This window comes from Myxocyprinus asiaticus, chromosome 30 (assembly GCF_019703515.2).
Source record: "Myxocyprinus asiaticus isolate MX2 ecotype Aquarium Trade chromosome 30, UBuf_Myxa_2, whole genome shotgun sequence".
Classification (NCBI taxonomy): Eukaryota; Metazoa; Chordata; class Actinopteri; order Cypriniformes; family Catostomidae; genus Myxocyprinus; species Myxocyprinus asiaticus.
The window spans coordinates 27,620,010-27,644,125 of record NC_059373.1 but is presented as its reverse complement, the minus strand read 5'-3'; the positions used below and the strand labels follow the sequence as shown (position 1 = coordinate 27,644,125).

The window sequence follows — 24,116 nt, the reverse complement described above, 5'->3', positions numbered from 1 at the left end:
CAATAAAATAAAGAGACTTTGAAAACACAAAGTGTGATTAAATATTTAGTTTAAATGAATGATGTATACAAATATTTACCTTTTTTTCAGGACTATAATGTACCATAAGGTACTCTCCCCTATCGACAGATCACAGTTTCTTGAATACACTACAGTTGTATTCTGTCTCATCCATAATGGAATTAAGATAATGAAAATTACGTGGCTCATAACAGGCAACACCACAGGACCAGAGCTGTCATAACAAACACATTATACAACAATAAACACACAAAAAATATTGTAAGTTACAAATGTTTTCATAGCCTTTTGCAGGTTAAAGTGTCACATTTTACAGTTCCGGGTTCCAGCTTGTTTGCCAGAGAATTTCAGATAAGACCCTAACAGATAAAAAGCTTAATTTTCAGACAAGTATCTCATTACAATAAATACATTAGTACCAAATGCAAGTGCATGCCCTACTCTGAAGGTCTGTTTTGTTCAGTGAATTGTTGCTTCAGTTGAATAACCTGCTTCTTTTGTAAGTTATTGAAACATGTAGTTCTAGTGAATTCTTAATAGTATTTTCCTAGTTGGTTTTGGCTGTATAAAGTGAATAGTAAATGTGGATCAATGTATTGTCACATGCCATTGTTTGAATTATGATATCCCCAGAAAGACTTTTTTTTTTTTTTTAACCAACCTTTCTCTATTGTTTTATGCTCAAATAACATTGTAATGTATATGCTCTTCTGAGACACATTTTTATGCGATTTGCACCTGCTTTGCTGAACAAACTGCAGATTTTGGATAAGTACCCAAAAACTTTATTGAACATAGACCCTGCTGTTAGTCCTCCAAATCTTTAGGTGGCAGTATTCCCACTTTACCTGACATTTTTGAATGGGAATACATTTATTGCAAGACTTTTAATTCTCAATAAGCATATGCACAAAATTCAATACAAAGGCATCTAGATTAAAACAACAGTCAGGGTATCAACAAAGCATTATAAAGTTGGCAAATCACACACACACAAAAAAATGTAACAGTTCCCTTTGCATTTCTGTTTTTACACAATTTTACAGTCATGTAAAAATTGTATAGCCGGTGGTGATATGCACGAAGAATGTGAATTGCCAAAATAAAATAAGAAAGATGTGGAAGTAAAAGTGAAAGTGGAGATTTATATTAAAACTGGACTTCAATATTGATCTGTGTCTCACCCACAATTTTTCATATTGCCTCAGAAGACATGGATTTAGCCACTGGAGTATTTTATGCTGCCTTTATATACTTTTTGGAGCTTCAAAATTTTGGTCATCATTCACTTACATTGTGAGGACCTACATAGCTGAGATATTCTTCTAAATCTTTGTGTTCAGCAGAAGAAAGAAAGTCATACACATCTGGGATGCCAGGAGTGTGAATAAATGATGAAAGGATTTTTATTTTTGGGTGAACTCTTCCTTCACCAAAGCTGTTATGTGATACATTTCAGAGTTTCGGCTGCTGTTATGTGTAATTTGTTTTTTCTTTATGAACAAATAGGTATTATTTAATTGTTTTTAAGATATGTTGCAATTCTTTTTTCAAGGTCTCTGATGATTAAACAGCTAATGTAATCACAAGAGCAACAGGTAAGTTTTATAACAGTGAAATGGTCCTATTTCTGCTTTTAAACAATTTTACAGTCATTAAATTATTTTATAATCCTAGAAGAAATAAATCAAAAGTGGATTTTTTTCCATGCCTTTCTTCTTGCGAATAACGAATCTACCACAAATAAAAATAATAATAATGTAAATAATAATGAGTGGTTCTCTTAATGGAGCGCGTGGTAAGTTGTGTGTGGATCGTGGAGAATAGCATGAGCCTCCACATGCTGTGAGTCTCCGGTGTCATGCACAGCGAGCCACGTAATAAGATGCGTCGACTGACGGTCTCTGAAGTAGAGGCAACCTCCGCCACCCGGATTGAGGTGAGTAACCGCGCCACCACGAGGACCTACTAAGTAGTGGGAATTGGGCATTCCAAATTGGGAGAAAAAGATGATTAAATAATAATAATAATAATAATAATAATAATAATAATACAAAATAAGGGTTAAATGTGGTGCTAAATGAAATGAGAAGCAAATAGTTGCGCTATTTTTGCGCAGTTGCCAATCCTAAATCCATTTTGCGCATCCTGAACGCACTGTCAACTACTCAAAACACAACGTCCTCCGATCAGCTGACTTCAAGTGTGACGCCATTCGAAGGGTTTGCAGCAAATCAACGGAATTAACGGTGTTGTCAACAATGCTTTATTAAAACGGTATACATTTTAACGCATTATTTTGCAGCTTACGGAAGCGTAAGCTTTTCTGATCGGTAAGTATGGCTAAGGATTCTAGAAATGTTATAGTCGACTCGTGAAAGCCATATAAACCGGGGCATATTATATTTACAGACTTCCACAAGCGCGTTTAACCCGCTGCTGCTAACGTAACTCACGTATGGAATATCAGTGCACACTATTGAGATTATAAATGGTGTGATCAATTTGATGTCTACGATGTTTTATTGATAGCTCTGCTTTGTTTCAAGAAAGAATGACTCGTGACCTGTCATTCTTTCATATGGAAAGAAATGGAGAAGTGTGACGTCTGATCAACCTTGAAGGGACCTCTGTAATTTATGTTGTAAAGGACTTTTGGATGTTTTGGTGTCTCATCTGCTGCCTTGGGTATCCATCTAATGTTAGGACCGTTTGATTGATCATTTGAGTCGTCATGACAGAGTTCTGGTTGATCTCTGCTCCTGGAGAGAAGACCTGCCAGCAGACATGGGACAAGATGAACATGGCTACAAGCCGTGCCAACAACCTGTCCACTAACTACAAGTTCAACATTCCTGACCTTAAAGTAAATCACTACTCTTTGACTAAATCACTGGTTTGTATCACATGTTTGAAATCTCTCTCATGATTTTGGATGTTCCTCGACAGGTGGGGACTCTGGATATCCTTGTTGGGCTGTCAGATGAGCTCGCCAAATTGGACGTGTTCATTGAGAGGTTTGTCTACATAATGCATTTGTATTACAGGACATCTGTTTTGAGTTTAACCAAATTGATTACTATTTTTTTATTCTTATTCTTATTTAATCAAACCGCACTATGATGACTTACAGCTTCATTTTCTGTAAAGCTGCTTTGAAACGATGTTTGTTGTGAAAAGAGCGATACAAATAAAAATGACTTGACTATTGTGTGTTTTATGTGTGTCTATTTGTACTTATTTCAAATTCATTCATAGTTCCAATATTTCCACTTACGTTGATGTCATGTAAAGTTTTTTATTTTTATAATTTGTTTTAGCCTTGTCACATTATGGTTCACTAAATATAGTTAAATGTGTATTTACCCTGTGCTGTTGATATTTTAAAATACCCCAGCGTAGTGAGGAAAGTGGCCCAGTACATGGCTGATGTGTTAGAAGACACCCGAGATAAAGTTCAGGAGAATCTTTTGGCCAATGGAGGCAAGTGAACTTAGAACCTCAATATATATATATACACTAACCACATTATTGATAGTAAACTGTTTCTCTTGATTTTTGTCAATCCCACAATAAAGCATATTTAACAGGTAGTAATGTTAAATTTATCTTCAAGAAGGATATGTAATCCCTCCTAATCCAATCAGTGGTATTTGAATGTCGTAATAAATGAGATTGTGTTTAGAAATATGTTTAATTGATCATTATTTCCATGCAGTTGATCTGGTCACATATATTACACGGTTCCAGTGGGATATGGCCAAGTATCCAATCAAACAGTCCCTTAAGAACATTTCAGGGATCATCTCCAAGGTGAGGTTTATTGAATCATTTATCCGTGTTTGTTGTGTGTACAGACCAAAAGACTGGTCTTTCATTTAATATCACTTCTTGCTTCTCTATTGTACAGCAAGTGACTCAGATTGACAATGACCTTAAAGCAAGAGCTTCATCTTATAATAGCCTCAAAGGCAACCTACAGAGCCTGGAGAGAAAGAGTGTGTAAGTGGAAGGGCTTTTATATTCCCATTTTTGCAACATTACGGAAATCCTTTTACTGAAGAATTACTTTGCTTTTGCAACCACAGTTACACAGTAAAGATTTCCTTTGTGAAAAGGAACTTTAAAGGGGAAATCTCTGATACAGATCTGTCATATTAAGTACAAATACTCAATTCTTTTTTGCAATCTTTTTTTTTCACTGTTAAATCGGCTATTTTAATGTTGTACAATAATCTTTTTTGTCCACTAGGGGGAGTCTTTTGTCTAGGAGTTTGGCTGATATTGTCAAGCAAGATGATTTTGTTCTAGACTCTGAATACCTTACTACTCTACTTGTGGTTGTCCCAAAGTAAGCCAAGACTAAGTATTTATATTAGCTTTTTCTGTAATTTGTGCTGAAGAAAAGGCTTTTCTTATTTTTCCTCATTGCACTAACTCAGTATTCACTTTGGCTAAAATAATTTATGCAATGATAAGACAAATAAAATGGTAAAACCTTATTTGAACCTTCTTTGTTTTGTTATGGCTAAACAAAAAGGACGAGTTATGCTGACTGGCAGAAGAATTATGAAACTCTTGCTGAAATGGTGGTTCCAAGATCCACAAAGTAAGTAACACCTCAACATTGATTTGTCAAAAGCATAGTATAATGAGCATTCTGTGTAGTTATTACATAACTGCTTGCCTTGCCTGAAGCATGACATCATCATTATTCTATGTTACTGCTCTATTAAACATTACTATATATAGTATACATGCTTAAACACTATCTTGCTTGGGGGAAAAGTATAACACACTAAATTTTAAATCAGGAACAAGCTAGAGCTATGACTTATATTTTGAAATGACTGACAGATGCTAACACTATCTCTGGTAGCTGTTGGGGGCTGAATCGAAAGATTGCTTTTTTAAAACAGGCCCATGTAATGAACTTTATTGCTTGAAAGAATCAACTGATGACTGTTCTTTACTTAACAGCTCATCAATATTTTATCTAAAAAAGTATTTAACTAAATTAACACTTAGACTTTGCTTTAAACACATATTATACCATTCAGCCTAAAGAATTAGTATAATATAAAAGTAGAAACTACTCAGTAATAATAAGTATTAAAGCAATGATATATTATCATTTTCAGGTGTGCCCTTAATTGAGAAATTCTCCGTAACATGGCAGTTGTAACATTCCAACATCTTGCATTAAATTCTGTCTTATAATTAAATCCTTTTCAGTTAAAAGATTTATGCAAATGTTTCTGTTATTGTTGGCACACATTTGTTTCTCATTAAAAAAAAAAAAGATGTCAGATATATTTGTAGAAGTTTGTGAGGTATAAAATAATTAATAATAATAAAGTAATAAAAACAACTAATAAAAGTGACCATAATCATGCAGACTTAAAGGTATTGTGAGGCTTTGACGTTACTGAGCCTTTGAATTAGCCACACCCCCTAATTCCAAAACCCCGCCCTCCAAAGATAATTTTGAGACCAAAACTGAGCAAAAGAGCAGCGTTTTTGTCAAATTCAATAGTGGCACAATTGCGCCCTCAACTGACAAACATTATGAATCACAGCCTCAATGATCCACTTCAAATGAGAACAAGCAAAAATGATTGACAGATGAAAAGCTCAATTTCTGTGGTCTGCGGACACATTTTTGTTGTTGTTTACAAAGTCTAAAGCTGTCACAGTGAATGCTGAGATATCTCAGGACATTTATTTCATTAATATCTTAAAGGGAGTAGGAACATTTTTTGCATACTTTTCCATGAAAAAAAAAATCGCTTACAGCACCTTTAAAAAAATAAATAATAATAATTAAATAACAATATAGTAGAGAATCATCTTTTTTACATTTTACGTGAAAGGCAAAATATATGCATCATAAAATGTAAGTAGTTAAATATACAAAGTTCAATGTGATTATACACAATAAAACAGTATCATATACATGCTGTTTTGTGTCCTTGTCAACTAAACTAGCAGTTTATTCTTGCATTCAGTTAAGTGAATGAAAATGATTGCCTTATTGGTGTGATGATGATATGCATCCTAACTCAAGTTTTCATCTGCTCTCCTATTAGACTTCTTTCTGAAGACCAAGACAGTGGGTTGTTTAGTGTCACACTCTTCAGAAAAGCTATTGATGACTTCAAACACAAAGCAAGAGAAAATAAGTCAGTTTCTTTTGCCTCACGGCCTGCTCTAACACAGTCAAATATAAAACAGTTTATTCTGAAAGGTTTTGGGTTTATGCTTAAAAAATAAAATTATATTCCCAGATTATGAAGAAGATAGTGCTGTATAAAGCAAAGACCGATATCAGAGTGTTTTTGAATGTTTGCCTGTTTTTGATGAGGTTTTTAAGTAGAAACAGGGAAACTGACCCAGCGTTACTGATTTTTTTTCCAGGTTCATAGTGCGTGACTTTCAGTACAATGAAGAGGAGATGAAAGCAGACAAAGAGGAGATGACTCGCCTCTCCACAGACAAGAAGAAGCAATTTGTATGCATGCAGCTGCTTTCATTTTATTCACTATTGAATATTAAGATTCCTGCACAATGGGGTTGATGAGGAACCTTAAAATCACAGGCAGCTTGAGAGGCCCTGAGCCTTGATTAGCCTTGATTTTTAGTAGCAGGAAATAGAAAAGATACATTTTGATAAAAATGTACAATCTGCTTTCACACATCCACACAGGTCCCTTTGGTACGTTGGCTTAAAATAAACTTCAGTGAGGGCTTCATCGCATGGATACACATCAAGGCACTTCGAGTTTTTACAGAGTCTGTCTTGAGGTACAGTGTGTTGATGTTTGGCGAGTAAAAACGCATATCTCAGTCCCTGTTGTATGTAGTATGTAAGATTGTGTAATGATGTGGGCATCAGAAAAATGACTTTCATATTCTTACAATTATCAGATATGGGCTGCCTGTGAATTTCCAGGCCATGCTGTTGCAACCCAGCAAGAAGAATGTGAAGAAGCTGAGAGAAGTTCTACAAGACCTTTACAAGTACTTGGACAGCAGTGCTACTATTGTTGATGTGAGTGAGCTTTCTATGACGTTGATTAAAAAATTGGCTTCAGACAGAGGGAAAAACAATGCTAAGTGCATTGCAAATAATAAAATGCAACTCACCATATAATCAGATAGTAAGGATGGCAAAATAATTAGGCTTATCAATGTGAGGAAAAGGATAAAAGAAAAAAAAGCCTATGTCATATTAATAATTTTGCATATTGTTGGGCCTATGCCTTTCATGGTAATATTAATTGATGTCAACATTTGATGTTAATGACATTTGTTTTGCTAACATGTATGTACGATAAACAATTTTGGTACTGTGTTGGGTTACCACTCGATGTCCAATGTAAAATCTGGGTACTGATTTACAGCCCTAAATGGTATCACAGCTAATTTCTCAAGTTTTGTTGTGTTATAGGCATCTATGGACATCCCAGGTCTGAATTTCAGCCAGCAGGAGTACTATCCATATGTTTTCTACAAGATTGAATGCAATATCCTGGACTTCAAATAGAATTCATATTCAAATGCACCATTCCATTTCTGCTTGTGTGAGACACAAAGATTGGTCCCTTTAATTTATTAATGACTTGTTGTTTTTTCTGTCCTTTTTACCTCTCTGCCAGTAACTTCCTGTTACTGTCTCATTATTCTATCATTCCTGCAGATGGCTATTGGCATTAGCAGTCACATCTGTTGTGTGATTGCTGGTAAAATTGCTTTTGCTTTAATATGTTTACAAATGAAGAATTATTATTATTATCAATCTGTCCTTTGAAGACATGTGGTTCAACATTTAACACAGAGGCAGTGACATCACTCCTCTTTTATTGAGCCATAGTGGTTGTGCATCCTCTCTGAGCTTACTTTGTGCCATGCGCTGGTAATGTAGTGATTATATTTAATTATGTTGTCAACCAATATGTTCATATTTGTCTGTGTTTGTGCTTCTCATGGGAGATTACATAATTTATATATTTTGGTGGAAAATGAGAAATACATGATCACATGCCGGGTATACTGTAAAGACAAATCTGAGTCAATAAAATTATAGAATCTAATTTTTGCTTATTTCATTTCATGGTCAGAGGTAAAAATCCATGTTAAAATCACTATTTCTTTGCACTAATCATGCAGAATTATTTTTGGAAGGAGGTAGTAATATTAATAAAAGCCAGCAATACAACTCTTTATTCCCTTATAAAAAGCACTTTGGTGTTACCATGGTGATGGTGTCTGATGGTAACCCCATGGTACTGTAGAAACCATGATATATACCATGGTACTAGCATGATACATGTAAAAAAAAAAAAAAAAAAAAAATCCATTGCAGTACCAGACAGTGTACTTTTTATGTTATTTATTTATTTTTAATGAAAAATACAGTTCCACCTCCTCTCTCACAGCAGTTCCCCTAGAGGTGGCCAAGCCCAATGCAACTCCCCAAGAGCAAACCGAAATCACTGCATCTTTTCCTGAGGTGTCAGTGCCAGCCTACACCCCTAGGAGAAGTAAGAGGGGGAGGAGGGATTGGGCCTCTCCTAATCCTGTCATGGCCGAGTTCATCATCTTGGGGTCCCACACTTCAGCCACAGAGGCCATGCTCTAGCCACCAGCGCTTCCTGTTCTGGCTGCGGAGGCCATTTACCCACTGCCAGCACTTCTGGACAGGGAGGCCATTCCCCAGTCGCCATCGAGTCCAACATCCCTACGATGTCTGCCACCCTGTCAGTTCTGCTATCGGCCGCCTTCCTGGTGGAGCCAGAGTTTGCTGCAGAGTGCCAGGAAGTGCCCTAGTCTATTGCTGACTGTCAGGAGGTGCCACAGTCTGTTGCTGTCTGCTAGAATGCGCCTGAGTCCACTGTTTGCTGCAGCTTCCCAGAGGGGCCTGAGACTGCGGGTTCCACCAGTCCGTGCTCCTGGTCCCACTCCTACCCATGTTCCACCGGCACCACCTTGGTCTCGAGTTCCGCCGGTGCCACCCTGGTCTTCCCTTCCACCAATGACCCCTGGTTTGCCCCGCTCACACCACGTATTCCTGCTCCTCCAGTCTGCCCTGTGGGTGGCCTCTTGCTCCGCTCCAACATTTCCCCCTGGATTCCTGCTCTGCCAGCAAACCTTTGGTCCCCTGTTCTATCTGTGCATCCATGGACACCAGGAGCAAGCAAATTGGGGAAGGGGGTGAGGGTGTACTGCCATGATGCTGTCTGGACTGCATTCTGTATTCTGTCTTTTGTGTATTTGTGTATGTTGTCTGGGCACATGGCTTGGTCTTTGTTTATGTTTGCCATTTTGCTCCCAACTCTGCCTGCTCGTTTCCCTAAAACACACCATCTCATCTAGTCCTTTGTTACGTTCCTCGTGTGTTTTCCTCCCTATATATTGTGGCCTTTGCCAGTTTTGTATGTTATGGTCATGCAGTCTCGCACAGGTCGGTCTTGTGTTTGTTCCTGTTTGTTTTCTACCTGGAGATTTTGTTCCTTTTTATTTTGTTTTTAAATAAAAGCCCATTGCTTTGATTACTGCATATGGATCCTACTTTCAGTCTTGTGACTAAATGACTTGCAGTAATGAGAATCATAATTGAAAACAATGGGAATAGTAAAAGTAAAATGTCCAGAAGTTACGTTATGAGAACTGGGGGTAAAATGTACGTGAAATTGTGCTGAAAATGTCACAATCTAAAAAATCTTAATGGTCTTAAATGTATGCTTAAAGGAGCAATATGTAACATTGACATCAATCATTTAAAATGGATAACAGTCCAAATTCAAAATATTGGAGAGAGTTGTCTCCCCTGCCCCCTCCTCCCCAGACTCGAAGCTCACACGTGTTGCTACGTTGAGGACATGCAACAGGAACGAACAAACTGACAATGGCAAGCGACCAGACTTACACTAAGTTTATCAGCTAATGTATACGTTTGCAATGTTTTTATTGTTTGCTAATTATAAACCAGCTCATGTAGATTTATATTACTCTGTTAATGTTAGCTAGATGTATTGCTGGTTTCCTTGGCTGCAGCGCGCTTTGTTTGCCCGCTAACTTGTTCCAAATCTGGCACCCCGGGGTGTCGAAATACTATTGGGAAATGGGCAGTGGGCGGGATCACACAGGCCAAAACACAAACAGAAATTCCATCCCGGAACAGACATTTCAAAGTAGAATATACTGGCTGTAGCATTGTTTTCGGAGAAGCCAGTATTTCAACTCAGCATGTTTCTTAAATCTCTGACAACATATTATGATAATTTTATGCTTTAGTACAGAAAAATATATTACATATTGCACCTTTAATTTTCTTTATGCAAATTATTATTATTATTATTATGTTTAGTTGATTTGGTGTTAAATATGACTAGGACATTTTCTTGACAGGTTTTGTGAGACTCACCCGATGGGTATTTGTTTAAAATGGTTCAAGCACATTTGTCTCTTGTTTGTTTTGGTGAAAATTGCCTCTGTAGCATTAAACTGCAGCCTGCACTCAGTGACGTAAGTGATGACACATTTGAAGTTTAGCAGATGCACAAGTGCACTCACTGCTCTCGAGTGAGCAGAAGAGAGCGCAAGAGAAATTGCGAAGCTTCTCGCGCTCGGCTGCACAATTTTATCGGCCGATGCGTCGCTTAATGTTATTTCAATGGGCTGCGGTGGGAGCCGTGCAGATGCTATTGAACCGCGATATCATGAGAGCTGGACCAGAGAGACTGAATCGACGTGGCTGACCAATACTGATGCTGAAATCCCTCACGGAGTGACTTATAAGAATCATGTCGTTCGTGGAGAATGTAACCATACTATTAAAGAGAATGCAAAATTATCAGGTATACTATTTTTGTAAACAAAGCTATTAAGCTTGGAATAGCTACATTTAACTGCAAACTTATAGCCTTATCTTATAAGATGCTGAGACTTTATATAGTAGCTTGCTTTGATTGTCTTTTGTAGGCTAAACTAATTTAAAAAATAATTTTGTTATTAGGGGAAAAAAGATGCTTCCACAGGTTTTTTTTAATTTTTTTTTTATTTATTATTATTTTTTTTTTATAAATATTACTGCCACTGACTCCTCAGGTAGAGGTGTGGAGACCAAAGCTTCAAGACAAGACAGACGGATGGTTAATGCAGGAACTCAATGTGGGAAGCAGGTTTTGACTACAAGTCCCTGTACAAATCATCAAAGGACAAACTGCCAATGTAGTCATGAGGTTAGTGTATTGCATTTAGACAATATTCAATAAATTAAAAAACAGGTATCACAATATTTATGAGACATTACAAATTCAAAGATTGAAGATGTAAAATCCTTTCAACTTCAGGGTTTAGTAAATGCACAGACAAATGAACCCTGAGACTGTTATGAACCATGTAGTGAGCAGCTGTGTCAATGTTTGAATTGTGAGCTTTACAAATCTGTTTTTCATGTGTTATGGTGACAGCTTGTTTGTGCTTTACCGCAGATAAGTGACTCAAAGCAGACAACATCCAAGGAGGGAACTACTCGTTCAGAGGATGTTTCATCTGTTAGTAATGCTGCCTATTACCCAGGGGAGCCAAGTGGGAAAAACTCATCTTCGTCTGAGATGGAGAGCACACACACTAAAACGCAGAGGAGTTATGGGCTAAATGAGAAATCATAAAGGCAGTAGAGAGAAATTGAGCTTTATCACAAGTCATAACATCTCAGTATTACACTGTTGTTGAAATATTACACTTTGCCTACAGTAAATGGTTTTGAAAAGGTACATTTCACCATTAGCTTGTCAGATATGGATTTTATAGCACTCTGGCCTCAGTTTAGTGGCACCCTGATTTCCTCATATGCTCATTGTCTTTACTGAACAATGCACACATTCATATTATTCTGCAGTCAGTTGCAAGAAAACCCTTAGGTTTTGTTCACACTGCAGGAAAAATCTGATTTTTCCTCAAATTTTTTTCAGTGACTGTTCAAACTGCAAGTTATATGTGGCCGGATCAGATTTTTTTATGTTTAGATGCTTTTGCTATAACGTCCACATTAGTTGTTTATGCTTTTCATGAGGGCAGTATCCAAATATGAACATTCTTCACAGACAACGGCTTAAAATTGGGAGAGGTGGCATATGCAATGTTTGTTGCTGCTAGTGTTGTTGCTGCCCATTTTAGCAGGGACGTTCTATATTTTGGCCGAACTTATGACGTCTCATACAGGACGCCTTTTATTTTGGGGTCCTGTATAATCCAACCCAATCTCATGAAAAGTTGTACATCATTTACGAGTTGGCTATTTTGTATGGTCTCGCACGATGTTGTTCGCATAAACTCGTACGACTTCATCATATGGAAATTCCCGGATGTCTAATGCGGAAGTAAGCATGAGTTCCGCGCACAAGGCGTTAAGGACATACTTATTAATATTATGCCCTTACCCAAACCCCTTATCTAAACTTAACCAATCAGTAGAGTGTGTAAACATGATAGGAAGCAGTTGTGTGTGACAGAAGTAAGTAATTGTCATGAATTAGATGGAAACGATGTCCAGCGACGTCATTGGCTGTAGTGAAAGTCGTAGGAATTCAAACGAGTGCAGTCGCACGATATCATATGAATTAGCCAAATTTAGAAAAGTTGTACGAATCCTGCCAATTTTGCCGTGAGCGTGTGTTGGATGATCTCTATGCCCTGTTTACCTTCCACTGTGAGAGTTTTGTAGGGCTGAAATGTGTAATAAAACAGGCTGAACTCATTTTGAAGTAATTTTTATTGAAAATTCTGTTTGTAACGATCCTACTGCATGGCCATCATTATTGTATTCAATTTGAAGAGCCCTGTGAAGGCATTGATTATGCCATTCTGAGCGCAGTATATTTTCTCATTGCAAAACCTGATGTATAACAGCCATCACGCACAGCAAATGACGAAAAACTCCCCCACATGAAATCCAATCTGACCGTTCAGACTGAGACGCATTAAGAAAAATCAGAATTTAATCGGATTCCAAACCACCTACCAATGTGGTTTGGATAAGGCTTGTTAAAATCGGATTTAATGTGTTTTTGTCCTGTTCAGACTACAAAAGCCTAAATGGATCTGAGTGACAGCATCCAAAAAAAATCCGATTTTTTCTGCCTGTGTGAACATAGCCGTAGTTACAATAGCCTTGAAATACAGTTAGGGGTTTCTTAACTTAAGAGGTTTCTTGCAACTGGACCGATATCTCAATATCTTTAGGAATTAAGAATGTTTATCTGCACTGCATTTTGCAATTCTAATACCAATATTAAAAAGTAGCCTACCAAATATGTTTGTCTTGCTTGAATGAAAAATGTAATAAAATATGTATGTAAAACTGACAACATTTAAGGAATATTCTGGGTTCAGTGACAGTATTTGTGGCATAATGTTGATTGCCACAAAAATAATTGGACTCATTCCTCCTTTTCTGTAACTTTTCTGCACTGTTTGGTCATTTTTGACCTAAATCAATTTTAATTTAATTTATAAAAATGGTATACTTCATCTGAGTGGCTTGAGCCTTGGTAACTTTTCCTACATTTGCCATCTGAACACACAAAAAACTTGGTCTGGATTCAATGGGAAAATGAGTGCATGAACAAAAAAAAAAAAAAGCAACACGTGTTTTTTAGGGTCAAATTTGAATGACCATAGGAAATGAATGGGCGAGACTATAACACAGAGCAATTTTTTTGGACTTTGACAAATAAAATCAATAATTCAGACACAATGCAGAACAACCACTGACAGAAATGAAAGTGTGAGACTATAACACATCCACAATGCAGAAAACATGCGCTAACACAAACACATACACAGGAATGAATGGGTGAGACTAACATTTTTTGTCAAATAAAATCAATAATTGAGCCAAAATTCTGAACACACACACACACAAATGAATGGATGAGACTATAAGACATCCACAATGCAGAACACACACACACAAATTCATCTTGTTACAACCAGGAATGAATTAGTGGATCTCTGCAGCCATCTGCTGGTTATTTTTTTATCATTACATGATTTTCAAGTCATGTAATTGTTCTTTTTTTGTACCAGATGGCAGCTATTTGCCCCTATATGACATTCTCACATTTTCTTCATGTTTCAACTTATAGAAGTGTATGTTTTTACGTTAGTGAAATTAACATAGATTTGCTTATTTGCATATGCAAAGTAATAGTGTAATTGAGAAAATTAAAGGTAGATAAGATCTAAATAGTGTAAAATCCCCCCAAAATGCACAACTTTAGTGTTTTCGCTTTATTGAAGTTACAGTTATTACATTTCTTTCATAAAAATAAATAAATAAATTTGGCTGTGAAAAATACAAGTGTGAGTCTAAAATGAAAAGTACGCAAGGGTTTAATTTAAAGCACTTACATTAATTCTTCTGTTACAACCGGTGTATTATTTGAGCTGTAAAGTTATTTAAATTGTTGTTTTTAAGGCCGTTTTAGGGTTTACAGCATTACATCATCATGGCAATGAAGCTGTAAAATTAGATATTATTTTACACAGAAAGGGTATGTTAGCTATGTTGTTACACTAAAATCAGTGGCTTTACTTTAGAAATGGATTGGCCCCATTCACTTCCATTGTAAGTGCCTCATTGTAACCCAGATTTTTGATTATTTTCTTTTATAAGAAAAGGAGGGACGAGTCAAAATACATTTTTGTGGTAATCAACATTATGCCACAAATGCTGTCGACTGAGCTTAACTTGCACTGAAACCGGAACATTCCTTTAATTGGTTTGTCAAATATTAAAGGCACTTTTTCTTTATCTTTGTTCATTCCTTTGGTGTAAATAAGTGTTTGAAATGACACTAAAAGCCCATTCATTGTTTAAATAGGTGATTGAGTATCATAGCAGTTTATTTTATAGTTATTATTTTTTTAAATTTAAAATAAAAATGCATTCTTTGCCGTTGACAAGGACTAAACAGTGGACTAAATTGAATCCGACCAACACAGTCTGGGATTTGTCCTGTCTTGCAAAGAAAATTGTGGTTGCATCAGGCATTTAATTTCATACAGTTTGCTCTGTATTGAAAACAGTTATATAAGTAGTGTGTCTGTATAACCACTAGATGCCGTAGTTTATCTTAACATTAGACATGACGTAACAACAGACCATTTCTGTGATTTGGACCTTCACTTTGACATCAATCTTTTGAAAATGTTTAAAGGTAGAAATGAATAACATTTTAAGAGTGTGAGACATATGAATAATTTTACCAGATCCATCACTCTGACTATGATTGCTATGAAAATGGAAAACTAGAAGAAAAAAAAATGTATCCCATTTTCTCCCAATTTGGAATGCCCAATTCCCACTACTTACTAGGTCCTTGTGGTGGTGCAGTTACTCATCTCATCCAGGTGGCGGAGGACAAGTCTCAGTTGCCTCCGCTTCTGAGACCGTCAATCTGCGCATCTTATCACGTGGCTCACTGTGCATGACATCTCAGAGACTCACAGCATGTGGAGGCTCATGCTATTCTCTGTGATCCACGCACGACTTACCACGCGCCCCACTGAAAGCGAGAACCACTACTCGCGACCATGAGGAGGTTAACCCATGTGACTCTAGCAACCGGGCCAGTTTGGTTGTTTAGGGGAACTCATTTGAACTCACGACTCCAGGGGTGGTAGTCAGTGTCAATACTAGCTGAGCTACCCAGGACCCCAATGAAAAAGATTATTAGTGGGTATTATTATTAGAGGGTATGTCTATTATTTAGGCAAATAAAAGATGTCTTCCTAAGGTCACATTTTCAGCAGCGAAAGTTTCAATTACAAAAAAATAATGAGCCACAGTCTAAAATGCTTTCAAATTTAGTAAAAAACAAACAAACAAACAACAAAAAAAAAAAAAAAAAAAAAAACAGTTAAAATAATTGTGAAATTTAACATTTTACCATTTTATACATTGATGTATAAGTAATCGTATGTTAATCAATAGGTAATCAATAGGTTTAACTGGTCAATCTAAATATTAAATGCTAACCTACAGCCTATGTTAAATATAATTGTTGCACAGTTTTATTATCCAATTGTTAATTACTCAAGCATATTTGTCTGACACCGCCCACATGGTGCTCACTTTTTGGATAACAAATTTTATGGGTTTAATATTTTGAATTGCCAGTGATATTTACGTATAGACTGTGGATTAGAATATGATTTTTATTTATACATGTGGACCTATAACATTCTGATTTTTATTTGTAATTAATTTATTGAGTGTTTAATCAAAAAAAAAAAAAAAAAAAAAAAAAAAAAGGATTAACACAGTCAAATGCTATTTGTAGGTTTTTTTTTTAATTTTATTTATTTTTTTAATCCTCTTGGTTCATTTCAACGGGCAGAAGGACATAACTGCCTCTGAGACCCTGCGGAAATCACATGACCGCCTCTCAGCGCGAGCACTATCCTCCAGTCCAACAGCTCCAGCGCAGAAGCAACAACACAGGCGGCAGAGGAGGACGCGCGGCGTTTTCTAGATGACAGACCTAACGTAAACATACGTCTATCCCTTTAACACAGTAGCATACAGTCATTACTGCTCTCGGGAAGCCTGGAGAAGAAGAATGACTGATGAAGGAGTGTTAATCTCACCGTCGGTTCTCGAGGATCCCGGAGAAAGAGCGAAAACCGAAGACATCAGGATGGATTGTACGGGTGGTGAAGATGAATTGTCTTTGGAAGAGATTTTAACACTGTACAGTCAACCGATTAATGAAGAGCAGGCATGGGCCGTGTGTTATCAGTGCTGCAAGTGGTTAACGCAGAAGCAGAGGCGGAAAGAGAGAGGTGTGAGTCCACCTGGACGCATCGCGGGGCCCGAAGATGTGAGGATCCGAAAGGACGGGGCAGTTAAACTGTATCAACAGAGCAGTCCAGGTAAACACCATCATCATATTTACATGAGTCAATGTTGGTAGCTGGAAAGCAATGGCAACTTGCTGCGTATTTACAGCTGCATCAGACTGCCACGTAAATATAACCAGTGTTGTTATGGAGGCCTTTTATATCTATTTATATATATATATATATATATATATATATATATATATATATATATATATATATATATATATATATGGACAGAATTGATAATTTACCTTCACCTCAAATCTAGCATCAATTACGACAGAACATGCATTTTATTTCAGAATTTATATTAATTAATGTATATCTTTATTATTAATAAGCTTTTATTTACTTTTAGTTACAAGAGAGATTTGATTCATGGTTGTCCTGATGCACATCTCCACTATACAACCACTTTCTCTTCACTAATACCAGTAGCCCATCGTCTGATTATATCGAGCCGACCAATTTGTGACTGTAAACAATGGAGCCATGTGATAGATTAATCTATAAGCACCTTCAGAGTCAAGGGACAACACAATAGGGACCTGCTCTTTGGCCTAGTGCTCGAGTGATACCTTGCATACTAACCATCATCATGATTTAACATTTAGTCTATTGTCCAGGATACACAAGTATGCCACATTTGAATAATTAAGACCATTTAATGTTCTAAATTAATGAAATATTTCTAAGTACAAAATAAGTCAACATATATAATAATATTGATTTTTAAAATTTAAGTTTAAAGATATAGTTAAATGACTTTTAAGAAAATTATGTCTTTTTAAGTGTGAGAGAACCACCAAATACTATTGTGATTTGAGTATGCTTAAAATAAGTAGGTTCTAATTCTTCCAATCCAAACATTCCTTAAGGTAAGCTTCTCCCCCCGCCCCTCAATTAATATAGAGAGAGTGATTTTCACAGCGAGAACAAGTGTAATTAATTTCCCAGCCGTTATGTCATTTGGGCTCCTAAGCCTGAGGGTTTTAGATTTGGTTTCCATCTCTTTTTTCCTATGGGATTTAATCTGAATGCCAGCCATAAGTGTAATTATTGGGATGACGGTCTCAGTCACTTCATTCTACCCAACCAGGAATTAGATATGGGGTTCTGCATTTATTCCTTTTGCTGCATTACAAGGCTGATTCCATATCGTTCAGGGGAAAGATTGTCCAAGGGGCACTTCCGTGGATGTCATCTGCTTGCCATGTTGTAGTAATTTAGATGCAGGCCTTGTACTAAACTGTAAATGACCTGCGGTTAGCTGATAACTTAACCTCCTATTAAAGGAATATTTTGGGTTTAATACAAGTTAAGCTCAGTCAACAGCATTTGACATAGCCTAATGTTGATTACCATAAAAAAAATTTTTGAGTCGTCCCTCCTTTTCTTTAAAAAAAGAAAACATCTATGCTAAAGTGAGGCAGCTACAATGAGTGAATGGGGCCAAATAGTAAATGTTAAAGTACTCACTGGTTCAAAAATATAGTCAAAATTCGTAAACAATATGCATGTTAACATGATTTTAGTGTGATAAAATCGCTTACTAACATTTTCTGTGAAAAATAAAATCCGAGCAATTTAACAACTTTGGGTGTGTTGCCAAAGTGATCATCCCTATGCCCTATTCCCTTTTAAGACTTTTCCATCCATTGTGAGAGATTTGGAGGGATGAAAGGTGGGGGACTCAAAAATTGAGGTCATTCGGATCTCACGTTTGAAGTCATTTATATTGGAAAATACCTTTGAAATGACCTTACAGTACAAACTCACATTTGTAAGGTGCTGTCTTCTCTAGTTTCGCTAGCTGCCACATTCTCTGTTATTTACAATTGTTTTGTCAGACCAGCAATGCAGCCAGGTAACTCTGCCCCTTCAGCTACATACAGCAAGCCACAAGCACTAAGTGCATGAAGTGTCCGACATTCCACTCTCATTTTTACATTTGAAGAAGTGCATCTTCCAGGTACTCATAGTATACTTCTTTTTGTTGCATTTTCAGCAAAAACATACTACTTGCACTACAAAATGACGTAGAATAGTGCAGAAATGTGCAGTTTGGAACACACCTTGGTTTTGTTGCCATGACGTAACTGTAAAAAGTATGCTGGTCTGCTCAAATTACGCTGACTAACCAATGATATCAGACTGTTGGCTGTGAACTTTGTCAGTTTTTGTCATGATTTATTCACAGTGAATAGATCTGTCCATCAAACAGTTTGAAAATCTATTTTTCAGGGCTGTGATGATGTTTAGAACTTAGCCTAGCTGTGGCGTAAATGGGCACTTAGTTACGCATGACTAAATATTTGAGAGTTGCACCATTAAACTTAGGTAGGACGTAACCCTACATATAAACTAAATATTTACAGAAGCCTCTGACCAGGAGTAACGGATGGAATAAAAAAGCAGACTCAATCACATCAATGAGCTCATGTTTCAGTTGACAGGCTTCAGTCCTTTCGACATATATGATGATGTTGGCATTTACACTCGTTTACATTTATGGGAGAAAAGATTATGTAAAAAACTTACTACTTCAGCATGAAACCGATCTAACAGTGCACTTTCCTGTGTACTCCGCCCGGTGTCAAGTTTCAACATATACGAAATAGATATTAAAATGAATACATTTCTATTTTTCCAGCCTGTTGTATTAGTACTTATTTATTTATTGCCCCTTATTCATTTTAGATACAGTTATTAAACATTATTTACATAAATATACCATTAATGAAATCTTGTTTTATTACGTATCATATTTTAATGGGGATATAATTTATTACAGCTGACATTTATGTGAGCAAACAAGGTTTGAACAACAACCGTAACAAGATCAAACTGAAATTCACGGCTTTTTAACACTTCTGTATCAAATTTGAAGGCTGCTTATTGGATCAGTACAAGTAAACGTTATATTATAGGACTACGCATTACTTTACGGAGAGCTTACGCCCTACTAGTTAAGTCTTGCCTTCAGAAAAGGTGGTGCAACCAAATTAAGCACTGACTTAGTTACAAACTAACTAGTAGTTACTAAGCCGTTAGTGTGAACTTTACATCTCAACTTAATTGAGACCTTACGCACAGCGGGTGCAACCCTACCCTTGGGAAGTATGCTGGTCTGCTCCAATTATGCTGACTAACCAATGATATCAGACTGTTGGCTGTGAACTTTGCCAGTTTTAGTAATGATTTATTCACAGTGAATAAATCTGTCCATCAAACAGTTTGAAAATCTATTTTTCAGGGCTGTGATTATGTTTAGAGCCAAACTCTGTCTCCAAGGGTCAGGCAGTGCTTTGTTGATGTTTATTTCTTGCCTGGACAACTCTTGCACTCCTTTTTCTGTTTTCTCTACTTGCTAATACTAGATTAAGATTCATATTTGCTACAACCCTGCAAATAGTATGTATCCTAACAAGGTAGCTAAATGACATTGAAGTGTACTTCTACTTATGTCTTCAAAATTGACCATGTGGTTTGTATTAGAGTTCACAAAATTAAAATTTTGCATCACATTCATCCTCAGATGTGATTGGAAAATCAAGAAATGTCAGGCAAATTTTAAATTGTTATTTCCCAGCCTGAAAAAGGCATACAAGTTAATAAAATGCATAAAAATAGTTCTGTTTATGCTCAGCTCTACAACAATTCATCAGCTAAAAATTGCTCTTTGCAAATGCAGTATGGAATTATTTTTAAATACTAATCCAGTAATCATAAATTGACTGGAAAAATCATGGAAATTAATTGGTCAAAAGGTGTGGCAACCCTCTGAGTGAACCTCAATGAACTCAGATGTGTGGCACCTGACGTACTGGAGCTCTGTAGCTTCTGAGAAGCCTAATTGTAAAATAAAGGTTAATCTGAGATTGATAGCCTTGCTTTTGCTCTCTGTCCTTAAGTGATGCACATTGTTAGTTGCCTGTAGGAATTAGACTGGCTCCTTTGTCATGTTGTAATTGCACTAAAAGCATAAGAACATTTTATGTTTGTTATCTGGCAAAATTATGAAAATAAAAATGTTAACATATTTAGTAATTGATAGATTTGGTGACTTGTTTTCTGAATAAGCTGAAGAGTAAAGTAAAAGAAATAGAAGAAATTGACATTACAAACTGGATTGGTACAGTTGAAGTCAGAAGTTTACATACACTTAGGTTAAAGTCTTTAAAACAATTTTTTTTTTTTTTTTTTTTTTTTTAACCACTCCACAAATTTCATATTAGCAAACTATAGTTTTGGCAAGTCGTTTAGGACATCTACTTTGTGCATGACATGAGTCATTTTTCCAACAATTGTTTACAGACAGATTGTTTCACTTTTAATTGACTATATCACAATTCCAGTGGGTCAGAAGTTTACAAACACTACCGTTCAAAAATTTAGGGTCACTTACTCATTCTTTATTTATTTTTTTATTTTTTTTCTTCACATTTTAGAATAATAGTAAAGTCATCACAACTATGGAATAATAGAAATGGAAATATGGGAATTATGTTGTGACTAAAAAAAATCCAAAATAAATCAAAACTGTGTTATATTTTAGCATCTTCAAAGTGGCCACACTTTGTCTAGAATTTGCAGACATGTACTCTTGACATTTTCTCAACCAACTTCTTGAGGTATCACCCTGGGATGCTTTTTAAACAGTATTGAAGGAGTTCCCATCTATGTTGAGCACTTAGTTGCTGCTTTTCTTATTTTATATAAAATACAAATATAATTTTTTTTGTTTTGTAATAAAATAAATTAATATGTTGGCACAATTATATTTTTGACTACAAAACTAATTTCAAACATTTAAGCATACGCCTTAAGATCAAAAGATTTTTAAGATCATGAGAAACTTTAAAGGCAAGTGACCCCAAACTTTTGAACGGTAGTGAACGCTAAATTAACCGGGCCTTTAAGCAGCTTGGAAAATTCCAGAAAATTATGTCAAGCTTCTGATAGGCTAATTGGCTAATTGGAGGTGTACCTGTGGATGTATTTTAAGGCCTACCTTCAAACTCCATGCCTCTTTGCTTGACATCATGGGAAAATGAAAAGAAATCAGCCAATACCTCAGAAAAAAAAAAATTGTGGACCTCCACAAGACTGGTTCATCCTTGGGGGCAATTTCCATACACCTGAAGGTACCATGTTCATTTGTAGAAACAATAGTACGCAAGTATAAACACAATGGGACCACACAGCCATCATACCGCTCAGGAAGGAGACGCATTCTGGCTCTTAGAGATGAACGTAGTTTGGTGCAAAAAGTGCAAATCAATCCCAGAACAACAGCAAAGCACCTTGTGAAGATGCTGGAGAAAACAAGTATCTATATCCACAGTAAAACGAGTCCTATATCAACATAACCTGAAAGACTGCTCAGCAAGGAAGAAGCCACTGCTCCAAAACCTCCATAAAAAAGGTAGACTACAGTTAAGTGCACATGGGGACAAAGATCTTACTTTTTGGAGAAATGTCATCTGGTCTGATGAAACAAAAATTTAACTGTTTGGCCATAATGACCATCATTATGTTTGGAGGAAAAAGGGTGAGGCTTGCAAGCCGAAGAACACCATCCCAACCGTGAAGCATGGGGGTGGCAGCATCATGTTGTGGGGGTGCTTTGCTGCAGGAGGGACTGGTGCGCTTCACAAAATAGTAGGCATCATGAGGAAGGAAAATTATGTGGATATATTGAAGCAATATCTCAAGACATCAGCCATGAAGTTAAAGCTTGGTCGCAAATGGGTCTTCCAAATAGACAAATGACCCCAAGCATACCTCCAAATTTGTGGCAAAATGGCTTAAGGACAACAAAGTCAAGGTATTGGAGTGGCCATCACAAAGCCTTGACCTCAATCCGATAGAAAATTTGTGGGCTGAACTGAAAAAGCATGTGCGAGCAAGGAGGACTACAAACCTGAATCAGCTACACCAGTTCTGTCTGGAGGAATGGGCCAAAATTCCAGCAACTTATTGTGAGAAGCTTGTGGAAGGCTACCTAAAACGTTTGACTCAAGTTAAACAATTTAAAGGCAATGCTACCAAATACTAACAAAGTGTATGTAAACTTCTGACCCACTGGGAATGTGATGAAAGAAATAAAAGCTGAAATAAATAATTCTCTCTACTATTATTCTGACATTTCACATTCTTAAAATAAAGTAGTGATCCTAAATGACCTAAGACAGGGAATGTTTTTTACAATTAAATATCAGGAATTGGAAAAATCTGAGTTTAAATGTATTTGGCTAAGGTGTATGTAAACATCTGACTTCAGCTGTAGGTAGGGTTTACATCTTTGGAGATTTTAACTTTTCTACTGCGTCAGACAATCCGGTGAAAAGGTTTCCATGGTAACCAGGTCACTATATAAAGATGTGTGAATTAGGTTCAGTGAGCCCTTTTTATCTTTTGAAAGGTAATATGACAGTAGTCGTCTATGTTTTCATACAACAATGTAAAAAGCATGTCTTAGTGAAAGACTAAAATTTAATACCTCTCGCAGTTCGGGTTGGTGTTCTGTAATTGGTGTCAGACTCTGATGATCCAGTGTAGATTTCTGTACAATCTCAGTTAGGTTTGATGTTCAGCTGTTGAAAGAGTCCGTTGCAATAACACTGGGTTCATTCATTGGTGGCAGCAATGAACTGTGTGCCTCAGCCAGTCTCAGAGGAGGCTCTTTCTTTTAACACTGTAACATTACACCCACAGTGCCACTAAAGAGAGGGTTGAAAAGACAGACATTATGGTTTGAACCACTGTGCAGATGTTCATATCTCAGGCTCAACCAGCACAAATTGCCTCTCGACCCTGCGCCCTTTTGATTTGACTTAAATATTTCATGTGAAGGCTGTTTGAGATGGACCCCTGGGTCCCTCTCTGTAATGTAGAAATGGGGGAGGAGTGTATTATGGTCAATTTACCTTCTTTTAAATTTATTCTTGCCTGCAACCCATTCTACATGCTTCTGCAGAAGGATTCTAGCGGTTTTGAAAAATCCTTAACCATAAGTTTCAAGGAATAGTTCACCCAGAAATGATAATTCTGTCATTATTTACTTACCCTAATGCAGCTCCAAACTCATATTACTTTTTTTCCCATGCACTGAAAAAAAAAAAAAAAAAAAGATTAGTAAGATTAACTTAATTTAGTTTTTGGACACACTTTTTTTT

General features: G+C 36.5%; 3 protein-coding genes across 9 annotated transcripts in view; all 3 read left to right on the top strand.

The window, feature by feature from the left end:
- The first annotated feature begins 2,211 nt into the window (after positions 1-2,211).
- Positions 2,212-9,572, top strand: LOC127421447 (V-type proton ATPase subunit C 1-A-like). 4 transcript variants are annotated; one of them, XM_051664501.1, is made up of 13 exons: positions 2,212-2,298; positions 2,728-2,887; positions 2,971-3,038; positions 3,419-3,504; positions 3,740-3,834; positions 3,932-4,023; positions 4,274-4,372; positions 4,562-4,630; positions 6,111-6,203; positions 6,439-6,532; positions 6,728-6,825; positions 6,949-7,072; positions 7,472-9,572. In XM_051664501.1, the coding sequence occupies exons 2-13, from the start codon at positions 2,756-2,758 to the stop codon at positions 7,565-7,567; spliced, it is 1,146 nt and encodes a 381-aa protein (XP_051520461.1). In that variant the 5' UTR covers positions 2,212-2,298; positions 2,728-2,755; the 3' UTR covers positions 7,568-9,572. The 4 variants fall into 4 exon arrangements, with proteins under 4 accessions (XP_051520461.1, XP_051520460.1, XP_051520459.1 ...); XM_051664500.1 differs by having other exon boundaries at positions 2,216-2,354; XM_051664499.1 differs by having other exon boundaries at positions 2,216-2,887.
- Positions 9,573-10,600: 1,028 nt separating this feature from the next.
- On the top strand, positions 10,601-13,386 carry si:ch211-215i13.3 (brain and acute leukemia cytoplasmic protein). Its single transcript, XM_051664179.1, has 3 exons — positions 10,601-10,880; positions 11,131-11,264; positions 11,517-13,386. The coding sequence occupies exons 1-3, from the start codon at positions 10,697-10,699 to the stop codon at positions 11,694-11,696; spliced, it is 498 nt and encodes a 165-aa protein (XP_051520139.1). The 5' UTR covers positions 10,601-10,696; the 3' UTR covers positions 11,697-13,386.
- Positions 13,387-16,525: 3,139 nt separating this feature from the next.
- LOC127421556 (protein spire homolog 1-like) overlaps positions 16,526-24,116 on the top strand; it is a 77,416-nt gene continuing 69,825 nt past the window's right edge. For all 4 annotated transcript variants that reach the window (XM_051664683.1, XM_051664682.1, XM_051664680.1 and 1 more), the window contains exon 1: positions 16,526-16,965. In XM_051664683.1, coding sequence (XP_051520643.1) covers positions 16,653-16,965 — 313 coding nt within the window. In that variant the 5' untranslated portion in view covers positions 16,526-16,652. The remainder of the gene's footprint in view (positions 16,966-24,116) is intronic.